This window comes from Melopsittacus undulatus, chromosome 6 (genome assembly GCF_012275295.1).
Source record: "Melopsittacus undulatus isolate bMelUnd1 chromosome 6, bMelUnd1.mat.Z, whole genome shotgun sequence".
NCBI lineage: Eukaryota > Metazoa > Chordata > Aves > Psittaciformes > Psittaculidae > Melopsittacus > Melopsittacus undulatus.
The window spans coordinates 4,056,985-4,076,343 of NC_047532.1; the positions used below are offsets into that span (position 1 = coordinate 4,056,985).

General features: G+C 45.4%; 2 protein-coding genes across 3 annotated transcripts in view; one reads left to right on the plus strand and one right to left on the minus strand.

The window, feature by feature from the left end:
- Nucleotides 1-5,273, plus strand: part of PAK3 (p21 (RAC1) activated kinase 3) — a 119,673-nt gene extending 114,400 nt beyond the window's left edge. For both annotated transcript variants that reach the window (XM_005144528.4, XM_031045041.2), the window contains exon 15: nt 793-5,273. In XM_005144528.4, the coding sequence (XP_005144585.1) occupies nt 793-882 (90 nt within the window). In that variant the 3' untranslated portion in view covers nt 883-5,273. The remainder of the gene's footprint in view (nt 1-792) is intronic.
- Nucleotides 5,274-11,340: 6,067 nt separating this feature from the next.
- The window catches only part of CAPN6 (calpain 6), a 49,013-nt gene continuing 40,994 nt past the window's right edge, over nt 11,341-19,359 (minus strand). Inside the window, exons 11-12 of the mRNA XM_034063961.1 lie at nt 12,266-12,402; nt 11,341-11,975 (exon numbers count right to left, since the gene is read on the minus strand). Coding sequence (XP_033919852.1) covers nt 11,793-11,975; nt 12,266-12,402 — 320 coding nt within the window. The 3' untranslated portion in view covers nt 11,341-11,792. The remainder of the gene's footprint in view (nt 11,976-12,265; nt 12,403-19,359) is intronic.

Here is a 19,359-nt window from a genome sequence, read left to right on the forward strand (position 1 = left end):
TCCTTGTATCTAGTCTGAATCTGTCCTTCTAGTTTAAAAACATCGCCTCTTGTCCTACCACGAGAGGCCCTGCTAAGAAGTCTCCATCTTTCTCACAGGCCCTCTCTTTGAGTATTGAAAAGCCCCAGTAAGGTCTCCATGGAGCCTTCTTTTTTCCAGGCTGAACAATCCCAATTCTCTCTGCCTTTCCTCACAGGAGAGGTGCTCCATGGCCCTGTTTTGTATTTTGATAGTATATTCAGTTCTGCTGTGCAGGTGTCGCCAGCACAGGAAGGGCAGTACGTGGGCTGGTAGGCACTGCTCAACTCGGAGTGGAGCCCATCAGTGCTCTGTCACTTGCCTGCCTGCTCTTGGTGCTAGAAAGTTGTACCTCAGTGGTCTTCAGAACAACTCCTGGGCCTACATTCTATTGGGATAAAAGTTTCTGGAAGGTTCCGTAGTTCCCTGAGGAATGGCTTATGCCCCTCATCCTTTTTGACAACTGAAATAGTCCATATCTTTAGAAAACAGGAATCAGGTTTCCTGAAAGGAACAAGACCCTGGGACAGCAAACAGCATTCCCACAGTGCTTCCAGGGTAAAAACCTCAGCAAGCTGAAGCCACCTTGATAAATGGATTAGGAGGATTATGGACCATGTTTGCCTGTGATAGCAGGGTCCTGGACACGAGGACGCAGGTGCAGATGGTCCCCGCAGTCCTGTTCTGCAAACTCCTGGTAACCAGAGGACAACCTGCTTGAGCCTGTGAGTAATTGTGTTTGGAAAGTAACAGTTCTTTTTTTCCTTTGGGCAGCATCCATTTTTAAAGTTAGCCAAGCCTCTCTCCAGCCTGACTCCTCTGATCATTGCAGCAAAGGAAGCGATTAAGAACAGCAGCCGCTAGCGCTCCAGGCCGGTCTCCCATACCAGCTCAGAGCAGGACTGAGAACAGAGACTCTGTGAAACCTCAACTCTTGTGCTGCGGGACAGGATGGATGCACACACCAACGGTCACAGTCATGGAGGTAGGAGGGAGAACAACCCAGTCCCTCGAGGAGTAAAACTTATCATTTGTCTTCTTCCTGCTTTCTGGCTCCTTAATTTATTTTTAAGATGAAACAGGGCTTAAGACAGAGAGGTAAAGACCGAAAATGCTTTGCTGTCTCCACCATTCCCAAGGTAAAGCAAATTCAGTTGGAAGATTCCCTTCCTTCTCACCCTGTGAATAAGCTGTACATTCTCTTTTAAATTGTCAGTTGTTTCTTAAAGACAGAAAGTCCCTTTTATGGGGTTTTTTTGGTACAGTTGGAATTGGAGAAGGTTCTCCTTCATTCATAAACTCCAGACTGCACTGCCTTTTGAATACAGCCCCCTCGCTGGTATTTGCCCAATCATGGTACTTGCATTGTATTTCCAACCAAAAACCCATCAAGAGCGGGGCAGACAAAACATCCTGTTGAGATACAGGTTTTCAACTGTGAATATGTAGTGTTTCGGTTCTTGGCAATTTGGTTTGTATAACTAATTGTAATCTGTTTGCCTGGATGCGAGTCTTACTGAAGTGAAAAAGCAGAAAGGTTTCTGAGCAGACTGTGCTCAGAAAGGGCTTCATCTGGTGCAAAGCTGTAGGAGAAATGTGAGAGCAGGCCCGGCCCTGCCTGGCGCTGAGCCCCAGCAGACCCCTTGCAGAGCACAGAGCAGCCTTGGCACCCGCAGACCCAGCCCAGAGGAAGGTTCTTGTAGCAGCAGGTGGCCACAGACCGGGGCTGGGTGCATCCCTCTCTCTGGGACCAGAATAATCATCTTGTGTCAGGGCCAAACTGGCAGCAGGCTGCTCCTGAGGTGAATCCTGGCCATGCTGTGGAATGCACAGGCTGGAAAGATTAGCTGTCCTGAGTGTGTGCAGGAATAGAGAAGGGTAGAACAGAGCTGAGTGGTGGTGTCACATCAGGATGCCTGCTCTCCTGGTTTCCTGGAGCGCCTGAGAAGGGTTCATAGCGTCTCTGGGCAGAAGGGGAAGGTGTCAGGCTCGTGTGCAGGTGAGTGTCCTTCAGGCACACGAGTTCTGATGTGGAAACTCAGGCTGTCAGAGTGTGAATGAGTGAGTGAGTAGCAGCTCAGATACGTATGGCCAGAGCTGCAGACAGCTCTGGAGGGAAGTGTGTTAAAACCTTGGGGCTCTGGGCAACAGCCAGCATGTGAGATGCAGCATGCTTTACAGAGAAGCACTGGCTGCCGCTCTGAGTTGCTGGGAGAGAGGGAATCCTGAATGTGAGTGAGGATGGTGCTTGACTAGTCCACTGGTTTGTAAGCAGAGTTTGCTTACTGTTTGGAGCAGAATAGTTGCAGTATGCAATTTGTGGTTTATTTATTCATTTCTGAAAGAAAGGCGCAATGTGGCTTCACTCAGAAAAAGCCATGTAGAATTCCATGTAGAATTCCATTCAGCTCCTGCATGCACACCCGGAAGCCAGCACGGGGTGGATCTTACAGCACTCTCACTTGTGTCTAGCACTCCTGTATGTACATGTGTGTTTATTCCCCATCTCTGCACACAACTGAACCCTAGTATTTTTATAGCTGTTCGTGCTGAGTTTGAGACCAGTCGCTGCATGTCAGCAGGTCTTTCAGTCAGTCCTGTCACCGAAAATGAAGCACATTCCAGTCACCACAAGAAGGGAAGTAAGTATCTATCTGTCTCCTGTCCTCTGGTTGTAGGAATGTCCCCATCCCCTGGTGTCTATATGGCAGTTAGTTCCAGTATATGGTCAGTGTGGCTACTGAGTATTCCTCACACTGAGCATGTAAATACCCATCTGTCCTAGTCCAGGCCTGAGCAATGAGCCAGGGCATGCTCTGTAACCTGCGCTTATAAACAGATGTGTTCCCTTGCCTGACACCCAGGACATGCACATGAACACCACCTTCACCTTGCTAGGTGTTAGGGAATTAGTGGTCTGCACACCTTCCCAGTGAACTGTTCATTCATGTGCAGATGTGCAGCAATTTAATGGTGGGTGATGGGGAAGCTGATGAAGACCCATAAATGTAAGTGTTCAGCTTTTCTTCTCCCCCTATCCTGACCAGGTAAATACCTTCAATTTTAGCTCCAGGTTTCAGGAAGCAGGCAAAGGGCCACCTTTGTGTTGTCCCGCCCAAGGCTGCTGTGAGTGGGATGTGCAGTTCAAGGATTCTTCAAACTTTATCGGTCCTTGAGCTGACAGGGTAGTTTCTTTTTGTGGCTGAAACTTGCAGGATGCTTTGTATGAGTTTAGAGCTGATTGCTGTAATCCTCAGCATGCATTGAGTGTATAAACCATCAGTTGCCTGAGCCTACCCATGGTAGTGACCTTGGCAGTGTTGGGTTAATGGTTGGACTTGATGAACTTAAAGGTCCTTTCCAAACTAAATGATTCTGTGATTCCAGCTGCTGGATTCATCTAGTTCTGTACTAACAGCACTGGTTTTAACAGAAAATTTACTCTCAACCAGGTCTTGCAGCCTAAAGCTACTTCAGCTACTAGTGCTCAGCTGCTAATGCTGAATGAGACTACTCGGAAGAATGCAGTTAATCCCATTTTGCTGTAACATTGAGAGAGGAAGTGAATGAACTGAGACCATGAGTGTTGTCCATATGTCACTCCTTTCTGGTCTTCACTCCTTTCAGGGCTTGAAACAGAGAAGAGTTTCCCTAAAGAGAGAAACTAAACAGTGTGTTACCTTTCACAGTCTTGCTCTTTCCAGTCTCTGTGCTTGACTGATTCTATCACTCTTCTGTGCTCTCTGTTCTTCCTCTGCTTGGTGGCTGCTAACCAAGACTCTGCAACTGGCTTAGAGTACTTGAGATCCTCTTGTCTCTGCCCTTTGAACTCCTGCTTACAACAGCCTTTTCAGTCTGTAAGCTTGATTTGGAGAGGGAGTTGCCAATCCCCTTCACTTAGTGCATCACCTCCAAGAACTTGGGGTCTGACATCTGAAGGCCATTGAGGGCTCCTAGGTGCCTCAAGCTCATGTGATACTATTGCAGATGTCAGGGAACAGTGGTAGGTTGTTGGTTTTAAAGTCTGGTCCTTTGCTGCTGCACGGTATATGCGTCATAGGGTGTGTGTCAGCCCAGCCACGGACCTGGGGATCAGATACAGGCACTGCTGTTACTCCTAGTGAGGTCAGTGAGAGTTTGGCTGTTGGCTTCAATGATGGCAGAACTGGTCACCTCCTAAGCAGGTGCTGGTAACACCCAGAGCACGGGGGCTGGAGACATCCTGGGTGGGAGGGAGCTGCCTGTTGGTGCTGGTCTCCATCATGCAAAATGTCCAGGTCAGAAGGACAGCAAACAGGAAGCATGCACATCTCTTACATCCACGTCCCAGCAGCCCTTTGCGCTCCAGGTCTGTAAAGGCAATTGCATTTGTCTGGCTGTTTCTATTTGTGTCAAGCAATGCTGCTAAATCAGTCTGTAGCACAGCAACGGGGAAAAAAGCCTCTCAGCTCTTCAGGGGCCACTCTCATGAGCTGCCTTGGCAGGTACGCAAGTGGAAGGCTGCTGCTGTAGCTGGGAACGAGTAGCAAAGGGCTGCACACACCGTGGCCCCAGTGATGAGAACAGCTCCTTGGGCAGAGCCCAAAGCCCGTGTGGGAATTACTGGCAGCTTTTGTGGTGCAGGAGCATGGTGTCTGCCCTGCGGATGCCGTGAATACAGGCACACAGGTCAGGAAGGTCTGCAGCAGAATTCCACAACTCTTGACTGGGTCAGGATGTAACTGATGTAAAACTCCAGTTTAGTCCAAAGCAACCAGTTTGCACCTATGCTGGTGTCTGCTAGATTACTCTTTTTCTTCAGGGTATCCAAACAAAAGTAAAGAGAGGAGGAGCCTACATTGTCATCGTTATCAGAAATGTATCTATCTCATTTTGCCGTACATTCCTTTTTTAGGACGTGTTATCTGTTTAAAAAAACCAAGAAAAAACAGAAAAAAAGAAAAAGCTAAAAACAAAAAACAAATGTGTAGTGAAAAATCTTCTGTAACTTTGGATCAAGAGGTAACGGATCTTTTTAAAAAGAGAACTAAGTTATTTACTTTGTAAATGTGCTGATGGCATGGATCCATCTTACTGACCTCAGCATCCTTTTTTTTAAGATTTTGGGTTTTGTTTCCAATATTAAGTTATTTTAAATTGTGGTTGAAGCAATAGAAAATTGAAATATGGATTGTGCATGACTGTGTCTTGAGTGTAAAAATATTGCAGTTTGAAACTTGGACCTAAAGTATTGCAAATAAAAGTTATAAATACCAGTGATGGTGTGGGTGCAGCTTTTCGTGTAGGACCGGTTGGATGAAGGTCCACAAGCCTCCATTACCTGGGGGTCAAACTACATGAGTTTTAAGGTCCTGTCCACCTCAAACAATCTTGTTGTACTTCCAAAGAGCACACACCTTGCTGGATGATGTAGACCACAGTCACTCTAGCCTTATACATCTACATGTGGTATACACATACAGGGATATAAAAGATCTGTACATACATATTCACATATATATAAAAATATACAGTGATACATAAAATTACACATACCTTTCTATAAGTGAACAAAAGTGTCATGCGTATATACTATTTTATAAATAAACATGTATACAGACATGTATATGAACCAGCCTTATACACTTTCCCTGGTGACCTATTTCTACACACATTTTATATATATACACACACACAAATATAGTTGGATCGTTAGAGCTATGTAACATACTCTTGCTATAGTATATACCATCATGTATGTATAAGCTATGTATTTCTATATGCACATGTACGTATGCACACATACATATGTATATGTATAGGTATACATAGTTCTATTAGTATAAGCACCTACTTACGTACTAATAAAATACACAATATACTATGTAGATTGGTTTATAGTTACATGGTCTCTGTGTATAAATAGGGTAGTTTTATATACAGAACATACATACACACCCCAAGACCCTTATAGAACTATATAATTCTCTTTATGGACATATATTTTAATGTATGATATATGTATACACCTATATACATATAACTACATTTGCATAAATACATAACACTAAATATTACACATCTATAAATACAGCTATAAAATACGTATATAATACATAGAGATTGAGAAAGCGAGGGAATATGGGGATATGGGGAGATGTATACAAATGTTTGAAATACCTATATACAATAATTGCAATATCTTATGTAATTACTGTATTTCTAGACAGTGAGTTCATAGTGCTATAGCCATCTATGTGCTCTATACTGTATATGGGAGGAAGAGGAGAAAGTTTGCAGGCACATGAGCATGAGCACACTCACTCTGAACTTAAGCACATCACCAGAGTGTGTGTTCTATAGTTACGGACAGGTTTCTGTTTATAGATGAGAGTACACCTGGGGTGGGGATAGGAGACAGAAACCCTGCTCTATCCATGGAACATCAGCCATATATACCAAAGTATACATATGAATACATACACATGCCCACTAAAGCAAGAGCTATACAACTACAGTTAGCACACAGTCTCTCCATGGCTATATATATATATATATATATATATATAAAAATGTATATATATATATATACGTATACATGTACGTGTGTATGTATTTTTACTGTATGCACGCATGCAACCCATCCATATAACACTCTCGTGCTGTAGAGCCTTATGCATAATGCTCCCTCCTTAGCTAGCTGTGTAGTATTTTTATATATACACACAGAGGCCCTTCTGTAAATCTTACACACTCTCTCTCTATATATTATATATATATATAGTAATGTGACTAATACAATGTATGGTATTTTCTCTAACATATATACTATCTATATTTTATACATATGTGAGCCCTTCATATATTTCTAGTCATATAAATATATAAAAGACACTTAAAATACTAAAAATACATACTAGAATTGAAAAATAATACATTAAAATGTTTTTATATAGGCACACAACTTCTATATGGGGGAAGAAAGACACCCTTCTGCAACTGTAACACTCCCCATCTTACATATAAACAGGTTTAGGTATGCATATAAAATATTTTCTTATATGTGTATGTATTCCCAGACATACAAAGCCCTAATTCTCCATATTTTTATATATACAGAAACACAGAACAATTCATCCATATATTTTACTACACCTTTACCTGTAGCTAGTGCTATGTGTACATGTATGTTACTGGTTTTTATATATATGAAAGAGCATGTAAGCAACTGATGTAACTATGTAACACATCTTTAATTATCCATGTGTGTTACGTTATAGAAGACAGACCTACAAAAGAGACACACAGACCCTTATATAGCTGTATAGCATACACAGCTCTAGTGTGCTCCTGGCCGTACATACCTGCGGGTGTTGGTGACGTGGTCGTGCCGCTCCCTATGGCCTTTAGACATTGTGGGGATCTGGGACATCGCAGAAGACTGGAGGAAGGCAGAAGTCAGCCCCTGGACACAGGACCCAGGAAGCTGCGGGCACACTGCTCTGCCCTCACTGCCTGAGGTGATGGATCCAGGCCCTCTGGGGCCTACAAGTCAGATAAAGCACCTGAGAAAAGCCGCCATGATTCACCCAGGGCAATCAGGCATCACAAACCTCATCTTCTGCCACTGAGTAACCTGCTTGGTTGAAGTGGGGCTAGCCATGGGCATTGTCTACCTTGATTTCCCCAAAGCTTTACATACGGTCTCCCACAGCCTACTCCTGAAGAAGTGGATGAAATAGGGCCAGGATGAGGGGTGTGTGGGGACCACCCAAGTGTGGTGGTGAATATGTATCTATCTATATACCTAGACTTGTAGCAGGTGAAAACCAGGCATTACTCACACTTCCCTTTGTGGTTTACATACAGACGTCTATAACACACACGGCGGGCACAAGGAGGTCGTCACACCTCTGCCGCCATGTTGGTACCACAAACCCCCCTAAGGGCCAACCACCACCCACCGCTGCCACAGCCAAGATGGCGGCTGCTCCCGTCAGCCATGGCCGCCGGCGGCGCCGGGAGCGGGCCGCGGGCTCCCCCCAGCGGCGGCCTAGGGGATGGGGACGGGAAACGCCACTGTGGTCCCGGCCGGGCAGGAGGGGAACAGGAAAGGATCCTGCTGTGGCTCTTAGCGAAGCCCCTGAGCCGCCACACCTCACCTGGAGCGAGCAGCGCTGGCCTGGCAGGACCGGGAGCCGCTGTCTGTGCCCGGAGGCGGTGGGACACTCATGGCAGATGGAAGCTATGGCTCTGGTTGCTCGCCATCCCCTCGGCCTGCCAGGGAGGTGATGCTGCGGAGCCGCTGTCCACCCTGGAGTGAGGATTCCAAACGGAACAGTGGAGACAAACACCGAACCCGTGGGTGGAGAGGAGCAATTCCGGATGCTGAGCGCCGCATCCCAAGGCACTGCTTGCAGAGGGGATGGTCTGGTGTGCTGGAGGGTACATAACAGCCTAACAGAGCCGTGGGGCTTCACAGAGCTCATCTTGGTGAAGGGGACAAGGGAACGGGAAAACAGCCATGAGAATAACAAGTGTGTTTCACTCAAAGAAATAGCACTTTAAAGTATCCCATGTAAATAGCGCTGTGCTGGGGCCAGGGGCTGGGCAGTGGGTCCCAGTTACACCAGGAAACCCATCAGCACTCCGGAGACATTGCTGCTGTGCAGCACGGACAGGACAGGGCCCCAGACCCGCGGCTTGGGCTTCCTCAGCCTGGGGGACAGCAAAGGAGGCCACAGGGCAATGGAGAGCATGATGAGTGCGAACCCATCAGGCACAAGTGGGGACCAGCTGTGGACTCAAGGGCAGGAAGGGGGAAAAGCTGTTCAGTGACCAGCTGAGACACATTCTGCCTCTCAGGCAACCCAAAAACTGGCATTTGGGGTCATCCCAGACCCATTTCAACTGTTTCATGTCAGAGATCACTGAACATGGTTGGGTTTTTTTGTTAACCTTTTATTTAGGTCAGTTCATATTGAAAAGTAAGCACAGGTTGTAATGAAACATCTCCCAATTACTTCTGGTTTAACTTTTGGGGGCCCACAGATCTCTGCTGAAGGTGGCCCAAAACGCAGTCTCCCACAGAAACAACCCCTTGGCTTTCCCACAGGTTCACATGAATTATTAAGCAATAGTGCCCAGCTCTGGTAACATTTGATACTGAATTCCTGTGTCTGTCTGAAAGGCAATCTTACCTCATCTCTTACCTCAGACAGACCGCATGTACCTTCCATGTAAACCAAACACTCACTGCTGTTGCTGGCATTGGTTTCAGTGCATGGCAAGATGTCCAACACAAGAAAGAGCCTGCACCATCCCCTGCCAGTGCAAGCCCCTTCCAACCTGCTCCTGCCTTGGCTTCAGCTGGGATTCAGCCTGGGAAGCCAGCAGCCTCTGTGCATCAGCACAGCAGTGTTCCAGGTTGGATCAGTTCCTGCTGATGTGCAAATCCTGCCTGCTCCAGCTACCTACAGAAACAAATGCAGAGGTACAGCCCTTCTGCTCGGCCTCAGTATGCCTGAGCATCCCACAGCTACAGATACCCTCAGGGCAATGTCAAGAGAGCAGCAGAGCTCCATTTCCAGCCTGGCCAGCACTGGTGTTCAAGGGACCCCTGTCCCTGCACTACTGTGGGTGTGTCTTGAGTAGACATAATTATCAAGGCCTAAAAATCATCACCTTTATACACCTCATTCACAACAGTCCCTAAATAAAACCCCATCTGAAATGGGGTTATACAACATGACCTATTCTGCTCTGCCTCAGCATTCTCTCCTGCACACACTACAAACTGCAGTGTGGGGCTTTAACCATACCTGGAATACCAGCACAGTGCCCTGCACCCAGTGGTGAACGTGTGCCCAGTGGGCTGCAGTCACCCATCTCACCACACGGCTGAGGAGCAGCTACCATGACATAAAGCAGTGTGTGAGGAGAAGCAAACCAAACTGAGTGCAGGGCTAGCACAGCCCATACCGAGGTGCAGCTCCCTGGGTGCCTTGCCTGAGCTCTGGTCTGTGTGAGAAGTTCATGGGGGTTTTAAGTAGTTGCAGCTTACAGACATATCTGTGAGTGAGGACTCTGAAGCTGTGACTTTACAAAGAAGAATTACACTTGCCTGTGGGGCTGCCAACCAAATGTAGTTCACATCTGACAAATGCTGTGTGTGCCAAACAGCTTGAGCCCGAGCTATTTAAAAAGAGCTGGATTTAGTTACTTGGTACATGCAACTGAGCTGATGGCAGTATAGTAGCGTTCATAGCCTCACACGCCGTCTCCAACATGTCAAAGAATGCATTTTCCTGCTACAGCAAAGAGCCTTTTGGAGCCCCTAAGGAGACTTCAAAAGCTTTGGTGAAACCATTAACCCTGCTGAGGGCCATTTTATAAGTCATAAGAATTGCACAGAATGGCTGAAGTGGTTGTGAGATACACAGAAATCCACATTTCTTGGCTGTCCATAAGGCAGAATAGTCATCCTTTAGCTTCACTTTCAAGACCAGAATTTGCAAGCACATAAAATCCACTTCCAAGAGGTCTAACACAGTGAGCCTCTTACACTGCCAAATCCCTGCAGAGCAGATAACACAGAAATACCTGCTGTGAGGAATCCCTGCTAGATGCAAAGTTAAAGGAAAGTCTGTACCAGAACCCTGCTTTAAAGGAAATACCTGTCCTCCGTTACACCCAGGTTAAACTTCATCAAAGACCTTTAGTGCTCTTTCAGCACTAAATGGATGCAAAACTTCAAGAGTGATACCTGGTACCTTCCAGGGCACAGCATCTTTACAAACCCATCCTCATCAGGAGCTAATTTTACCCTCTCTCAACCCATCATATCTAGTGAGACAAAAGGAATCTTACTCCATTTTTAGCATCACGTGGATTAAACAAAGCCTCTTTAACAAGGAGGCTCCCATTACTGGATTTATCCTCTGAGCAAAACCACAGCTGAACTGTGAGGTGCCCTTCTCAGCTTGAGAGTCATCAGCTTGAGGTGGAGAATAAACGAACATAAAACTCAATCTGAAAGCCTCTATGTGGGCAAAGCTCTTATGTGCCTTGGTGTTCAAATAGGCATTGCAAAACCTGCACTTGTATTTGAATGCTGCCCTCGCATGCCTGGTCTTAGTGCTATGACCTATGGCTGAACTCCTTCCGTAATGACGTTTTCACCAAGGAACAATCATCTGATCCATAACAATAACAGAAATCTTATATCCCTGTACGGGGGGGGGGGGGGGGGGGGGGGGGGGGGAAATCCAATGAAAGCTTAAAAATTCCCCTCCCAGATACAGCCTGGCAGTGAACAAGGACTGAGTGATGCCAATCCACCTTGTGCTTGCCATGCCACCAACCTGCTGCTACGTGACCATGGAGATGCAGCCATTCCTGCCTTCCTCCAGTCCCAGTGCTGAGAACAGATGACAGTGTGCCAGGAACGTGTGAGAACGGTCACATGTGCTTCCAGCTTATGTGCCAAGAGCTCCTGAAAGATGCTGCTGGGGAAGATGGTCACATCTTAATGAGCTAACGTTTAGTTTGGCCCCTCTTCTACTGTATGTGCTGTATCATGAACATATATATGTATAAAAAAGTATTTTCCCCTCTTTAAAAGCCTCTCAACCCCATTATCCATGATAATGTGGAGAGTTAGAGGGTTTTTTTTCCTTTTTAAAGCGATTATGATTATGTGCAACCTTTGCTCCCGAGCCATTCACACAGAAAGCACAGACAAGCCCCCCTGCTGTGAAGTGACAGCTCGCTCTGGCTCTGCAGGGCTTTGGTATTCATAGTTCCACGAGGTCATCGCTGGAAAAAACCTTGATGGTGATGCGACCTGGCACCTCGGCTGCTGCCCGCCTGCCTCTCCCTCGGAGCTGCAGCGTCTGCTCTTCTCTGGGGTCACTGGGTGAAGGTGACAGCACCACCTGCCCAAGGAACTGGTCACACAAGACGTTGCTGTTCCAGACCTGGAGACAAGGGACCAGAAATAAACCCTGCTGAAGCAGTGCTTCTCTTGCATACCACCTGAATGGGTTGTGCTGGAGGAGGGTCACCACCATTCACCCCTTGAAAAAGCAGTGAGGAGGGGGAGGACATCTAAATTTAGCTAAGTGTCTAGAGAGTGTGTGGGAGATTCTGGATTTGCATGCTCATTTACATACACTATGCAAATACGGAGCTGCATTCAGCTTTATGCTTTCTAGGTCACAGTCTGCCTGGAAGAGAAGTAAAAATGACTTTGTGAGGCTTCTCTCACCTGGACAATGATAGGGCTGTCAATGTTCCTCCTGTAGAAAATTGCTTGTGTGTCAAAGACGGCACTGGTGGTATTGTGTTGTACAGGGGAGCGCACGTTCTGGTTCTCACACTTGATAAGCACATAGGGATCTGCTCCTAAAACACAATCAGCAGCACAGCAATTAGGACACAGAATGGGAGTTGAGACCTGCCCAGAAACACAACAGAAACAATCCCCTCCTGTGCCTGATAGCACCACTGCTATTGAGCACAGGAACAGGGCACCAGAGCACATCACATCCGCTGGTGAAATACCTCTTTCTTGTAACTATGGGATGCTCAGAGCTGGAAACCAAGCACCATTTGCTGTGAAGCCAGCTCACTCCCAGACTGAGGTTGTAATCTTGCCATGTTCCCTTGCTGTGCATCCTCCTGCCTCATCTACAGAAAGTCTTCAAAGTGACACTAAGCTCCCTGGCTGCTCTAGATGAGTGAGCCAAAATGCATCCGTGCATATGCAAATGTGGTGCCTAGTTCTGAGTGCCTGGGCCCAAATGGGAGGTAAAAAAATGCTCATCATCAATTCCTATGTAGGGCAAGAACAGGAACTGCACAGAACTTCAGATCACTGAATGCCCCCATCTTTAGACTGCCTAACTTGAAAGCGCTGTCTACTCATTCTGACGGGAGTATTAGTGTTAGGAGGTAGGTTTTAAGAAGCAGTTTCTCTCCCAGAAAGTAAAACACTGCCAAAATGCAAAACCATTCTGTAATAGTGCATTGGTTTCAATGATGTTTTCTGTGGGAAACTGTCCAAGGAAATCCTCCCCAGTTTCTCCTCTCATTCCCATGAACCTGAGACAATTTCCTCGGTGCTGTCATTCGGATCAGTCTAACTTTAAAGTTGATGTTATCACAACATGTCTGTATCTATAATAGGCCCTAATGTGTGTTTTAAATTACACTTTAATCACACATGCCCCACTGAGATTATTCAGCATTCTAGAAGTGCTTTGTTGGTTTTACAGTGAGCATTTTTACTTTGTCATAAATACTGATAGTTTCTTTCCATGCCAATACAGAGCAAGAACCTGTTTGAAAATACCTGTCTTTATCCTCAAAGAGAACGGGCCTTTCCACTTGCTGATCAACTTGAATTAAACACAGGCACCACCAGGTTTTGAATTGCAACATTACTATTCCTGTCCATTCCTATTGTTAATGGACACCCCTTGCTACCCATTAAACATGGATGTTAAACAGACCCACTGAATGTGAGTCAGATGTGTGATAATTTCTTACACACATTTTGTCTCCATCCATCTACATGGCAGTGCCACCACTGGAATGACAGCTGTAAGGCAGCATAATTTTAAGGTAGCTTTTGCCTTTTAGCAATTCATTCCCAAGATGATTTCCCTCAAACATGTCACTCATAAGAACAGATACCAACACCTCACACAAACAAACTACCCAACAGCTCCATCCAAAACAGAAGGAGCTGCTTCCACTGATGAGAAAGCAGCAGATTTTCCCATGTGCTGCACTGTGATTACACCTGGCCAGACATGCCAGGCCTGTTACCCTGACAACATCTCACACTTCCTATAGCAGGTAGCAGTGCATTGGCTTTCCTGAGAGACAATTACTTTCTGTGTCACTGAATGTGTGGATTTAGCTCTGGGGCATGGTGTGGCACCAAGCTGTGTGATCAGTGATGGGAAAGCTCCCCTCTCTCCCCTTTCCATTTGGAAAATGGACCTGAATAAAACGAGGTCTTGTATGAAATGGTGTCAACTACTTTCACCAGAGGCAAAGAGCAAAGTAAGGTCTGATCATTAACAGTAATTAAGAGATAAAGGGTATAAAAAGGGGTGGGGAAAGGACACAGAGTTTAAAGGGGTGACAGGCATATCTGCTGCAGCAGGGAGCTATTAATGAAGGGACTTGCTATGTGAAAGGAAAAGGAAAGCTGACATGTGAAACAAACAGACTCAAATTCTCAGGAAGTGATCAAGGAAAAAAAGGGATGGAGAAGAACATGAAAGGTACCTGCAGAGCATCACCTCACAATGGCATTGCTGAATGGCCAGTTGTATTGCTGAATGCATTGCTGAATGGCCAGTTATGTTGGGAGGACTGGCTCCAGTTCCACAGCAAAAGAAAAAATGGGAGAGCTGCACATGTGGGATGAGCCAAGGGATGTTCTCAGCTGTATTTTCTCTAGGTTTCTGCAGCTCTGGGCTTGTGTATTTTCAGTACAAAGACAATGCAGAACAGGCTGCTACTGTGGAAAAGCATCATCCTAGTATTTGCCATGAGCTGGGAAGGAAAACAACTGGAACTGCTACTCTGGCAACTGTTCTGGCAGTGGAAGGAGGACTGGGCTCAGTTCTCAGGCATACGTATGGCTCAAGCTATGCCTTGAACACCATGCTGTGTATAAACAGCTGTTTCATCAGTCCTATGGCCTTGCTGTTGTATTGGGAAGCTGTATGAAAAAAAAACAAGGCAAAGGGAAAGGCTGAAATCTGTAAAAACCAGGAACATTTAACAGTAATGACATTTCTAAGGCTTAAAGAAACCTATGCACAGTTCTTTCCTTTTCTTTGAGAACTGGCTCCTCAGATCTAACATCCTTCAGCACTGTACTAGAACAAAACGCTTTCTGAGAAGTTCTCAGAGACATTCCCATTCTTCTCCAGTTTAGACCACAATTACGTGGGGAGCCAAACTCAGCCACTGGAAACAGCCATGGGCCAAGCAGAACAGATACGGTGCTGAGACACAGGCACTGCCTTGGGAATTACAACAGGTTGGTTTGCTTTTTGCAGTTGAGTCTTTGCTCATGTGATACCTCTTGGCTTCTCCTGAAATACAGATAACCAAAGGGAGTCTTTCCACTGGCATCAGGATATCCTCTCCTCACCTCTGCTCCATTTTCTCCCTGCTTCCCTTCTGCTTTGACTTGATTATTTACCGGCTGATTCTTGCCTTCTCTTTCCTTCTGTTTCTCAGACTGCTCCCAAGGCAGCTGCCATTAAAGGTACCAGATACTCTGCTTCCCAGGTATGTCACATACTGGGCATGACAAACACCTAGTTCAGAAAAGTGGTGAGAGGCAAACCTATGAATTCAACCTGGAATTTCAGTGGGAAATGCAGCAGGTGATTTGTTCTCAAGGACAAGCTTTTGGGGAAGGAGTGTGACAGTAATGAGAGCAATTTTTAAAGCAGACTTGGGAACGAGAGACAGAAAATCTCCAAGCACACAGTGCTGCCTCATCCTGCAAACCTGCCACTGCACTTGGCTCACATAGAGTTGGATCAGCTTCAGAACAAGCTAACTCAGAGAGGTACTTCCAAGAGAAGCAGCCTATATGCATTTGGAATTGAGCCTGGGCAGTCACATTCATCCACTATTCTTGTCAACAGCAAACCAGCTACTGTTTTTTCCAGACAGGACAATGAATCAAAGACAGCAGCAAGAAGGAGCTTTCCAATAAGCATTAAAAACAGAGATTAAACAACCTTCCCCTGGCAGGGAGATGACAACCAGCTCATGACCCAGGCCAGGTGTGCACTTGCTGTGCCATCATCATTCTCTTCCAGTTTTGTTTAAGCAGTTGCTCAGAAATCTGTGCTAAGCACAGCTCTCAGGTGACAGTGATGGGCTCATGTGAAGAGCAGTGCATTCAAGACTGAAATCCCTCTATCCTAGTTATATAAAACAAGGTATCTCTGTTCAGGCTGCTCTTACTTTCTGGAACTGCATACCCCAGTGTCAGAGTAAAGAGATGTCCTGATGCTTTCAGGACAGCTTGTCAGAGAGATACAATGCCACATCTCAGTTCTCAGAAGCTCCAGATGAATCCTAACCTCCTCAAGCTTTGTCTTCTCTCTGTGCTAAGGAATGATAGTGACAAACCAGGCAGGTGGTTGAACAAGGTGGAATATAAATGACAGCATAAGAAAAAAGCAGCTTGAGAGCCGAGAAGATGCAGATCAGAAGATGGAGTCAGGAAACCCTTGTGAAATGCAGTGGTGCTAATCAGACACAGCAGCTCACAGAGGTACAAGGTGCCAACAACCTTCACACCAGAAAATGAGTAACCTTTGTGTGAGGTCCTCTTAGCAGCAGATAAACACAACCACTTCATCTACCTATTTTCTACTTGAATAAACATATTGACTATGCCTAACCTGAAGGGTAACCTCTGCTTGTCACTCCCAGTGGCAATTGCTGTGTGGCCTCTTCCCTCATCTCACAGTATTGATTAGACACGAGGCTGCTGTTGACTTTTAAATCTAGTTCACATCAGGAGCAGCAGGTAAAGCTGGTATTCCAGTAACTGCCATGTGACCGAGGTCTGAACTCACTTTGGGGAAAGCTGGTCTTTACTGAATGCCTGGCTGCTATTTCTCCAGGAGATAAGCATGGCAGCGAGTCCAGACATGGATCCAGGAAAGCCAGAGAGGAGACAAAGGCATGGTAAAGAATTGCATTCTTCTGTGGCAGCATTAAGAAGCAATCTTAGAACATGGGATATTTCATGTCTCTGGACACGCTACTCCCTAGCATAAATTTACAATCCAGCCAGTGTGCTTCAAGGAATGTCTATATCCACTTTTTTAATCTACCAAAAAACCCCAAAACCCCCAAAACCCAGATGTGAGAAATATGTTCCATGCCCAGCTTTTTGCTACCAGGAATGTACTCTAGTATCAATCGGGACCTTTGCCAAATTTCCCAGCAAGGTGCCTTTAGAAGACAGAGTGCTGTTTACGGGTGTCATCCTGCTCACTGCACAGCTGGATTTCAGTGTGGCAGCAGTGCATATTTGGCTTTATGCGGTTTCTATTTACACACTCTCTCTACTCAATTTGTCTGAAGCTGCTGTAAGATGTGACATTCTGCAAGGCAAGCTATGAATATCCTGAGTTGGAGATACCTATAGAAAGAAAAGGCTGATAAAGAAATATTCAGACAAGCATTTCACAGCAGTATTCAAGATAATAGGGAAGCTACTGAAGTGAAGTAACTGAGCTCTCCTTCAGTGCCTCCTGAATGAATGAGATTTAGGACTATAGGCTGGAAAGAGACAAGGGCTTTTACTAAAAGCTTTATGTTGCTACAAAAGGAAAATATTTTAACTTCTCTGGTGAAATTTCATTCAAAGCTGAACAATAGGAATCATTTAGGTTTTGTGTTCATATCCTGTTTTGGTTTTGATACATTTATAATGGCTCATTGTTTCACAAGGCAATGGAAACACAATGATAGACTGGGTTTCTTGCAGCCACTTGATGTATTCAATACTAATTCACAAATAGCATCACTAGACCCAGTTCTGCATTCTTTTCAGCAGAAAAAAAATAATCAAGCAGATGTTTTGCTTAGGTTTAAACAGAAAATCTGTGAGTCCATTTCCCACAATAGTTTGTTCAGTTCTGTCAAGGTTAACATCAGCCCCACAAATCCAAGTGGAAGAAGATGCTTCCATGTGTGGTAGTTCTGGATCCCAAAGGTATTTGGGCTACACTGTAGTCTGAGTATCTATTACATGTTGGCTGCACGTCCTGTTTGTGTATTCCTGAGGGTCTGTGTCACAATGCACCAGGTCCCACAACACTGAGCTGAAGCCTGGTCTTTGACATCTGCAGGCGACTGGTTTTAATGACCTTGTCAAAGCCATGATGTGCTAAGGATTGTGAAATGCTAAGGGTGGAGAACTGGTAGAGAAAAATGTTTAAGGAATGTTTAAAGAGAAAATAAAAACCAAACACACCCTTGAAAATGAAAATGTCCTTCGCAGGGCAAGAACAAGAGCAAACTGCCTCATGTCAATGCACTGCCCTGCTGTTCTGATCACATACAGCCCATCAGTCTCACCCATCCTTGCTGAGAACATGGAGCCCTGCAGCTTAACTGAGGTGTTTGTGGCTCCTGCTTTTCCAGAGAAGTACCAAGAAAAATGAACTGAATTCCCTTTCTGTGTCTCTTTCCTCCATCATTGCTGTTCCCTGAAGACACAACTGGACTTAACAGAAAGTGGCTTTCACAGTGAAAAGTACATTCAGTCATCACTCTGTGGGTGCCAGGAATAGTGATGAAAAGAGGACTGGAATAAAACTGTAGCCAGCTGGTGGGAGAAATTTACTAGCTGCTTTGTGAGACTGAAGATGAACTGTACTACAGGTCTAAGTCTAACGCCTTCTCTACCACAAGGAGTTAATGCAACTGAGCTCCACATATAAAACTGAAGAAAGCTGAAGAGTTATCTGGAGCAAACACAGCAGATGCTCAGGAACCTCTTCAGTTTCTTGTTCCAGTTTCACTACAGTATCTTTGCTCCTTTGTTTTCTCCCTCCCAACCAAGCAGTGATTACCTTTTTCTATTGCATTGGTCATGGAAAACAAAGGCCAACAGAGGGAGAATAAGAGTAGAAAATGAAGAAGCAAATGACAACTGGACAAGTCTCCTAATTAACTGCCAACATCAGGTGCCAGAAAGACATTTTAATGTCTTTCAGGACACTTCCTCTGATGTGTAGATACACAGTCCTCTACAAGTCACTTAACCTCTACTTTAAGTCCTAGTTTACCCAGCTGAAAATGGTTGTTTGAAAATCATAATTTCCTCCCTGAAGTGCTGTTAAGCTTGTGGTATTGAATAAAAAGGTGTTCTGAAGACTGTGAATGACATTGCTGAGGTAAGTGAAATACACTATGTGAGCCTGTGTGATTCAGCTGTCTTTCTGGGTATTTTCCACTTAGAAAGCACATAAACCCTGAAAGGTGAATTTCTTTGTAATCCCTACAAAAAACTCCTTGGGAGGGTCTGGCTACTACTGCCCACCTGGACCAGCACAGGTGACACATAACACTTGCTGTTTTGTATCCTCAAAAGGAGCATGACCAGCAGGTCAAAGGAGGTGATCCTGCCCCTCTACTCTGCTCTCCTGAGACCTCACTTGGAGCATTGTGTGCAGTTCTCGTGTCCTCAACATAAAAAGGATATGGAACTATTGGAACAAGTCCAGAGGAGGCCACGAGGATGATCAGGGACTGGAGCACCTCCTGTATGGAGACAGGCTGAGAAAGTTGGGGCTG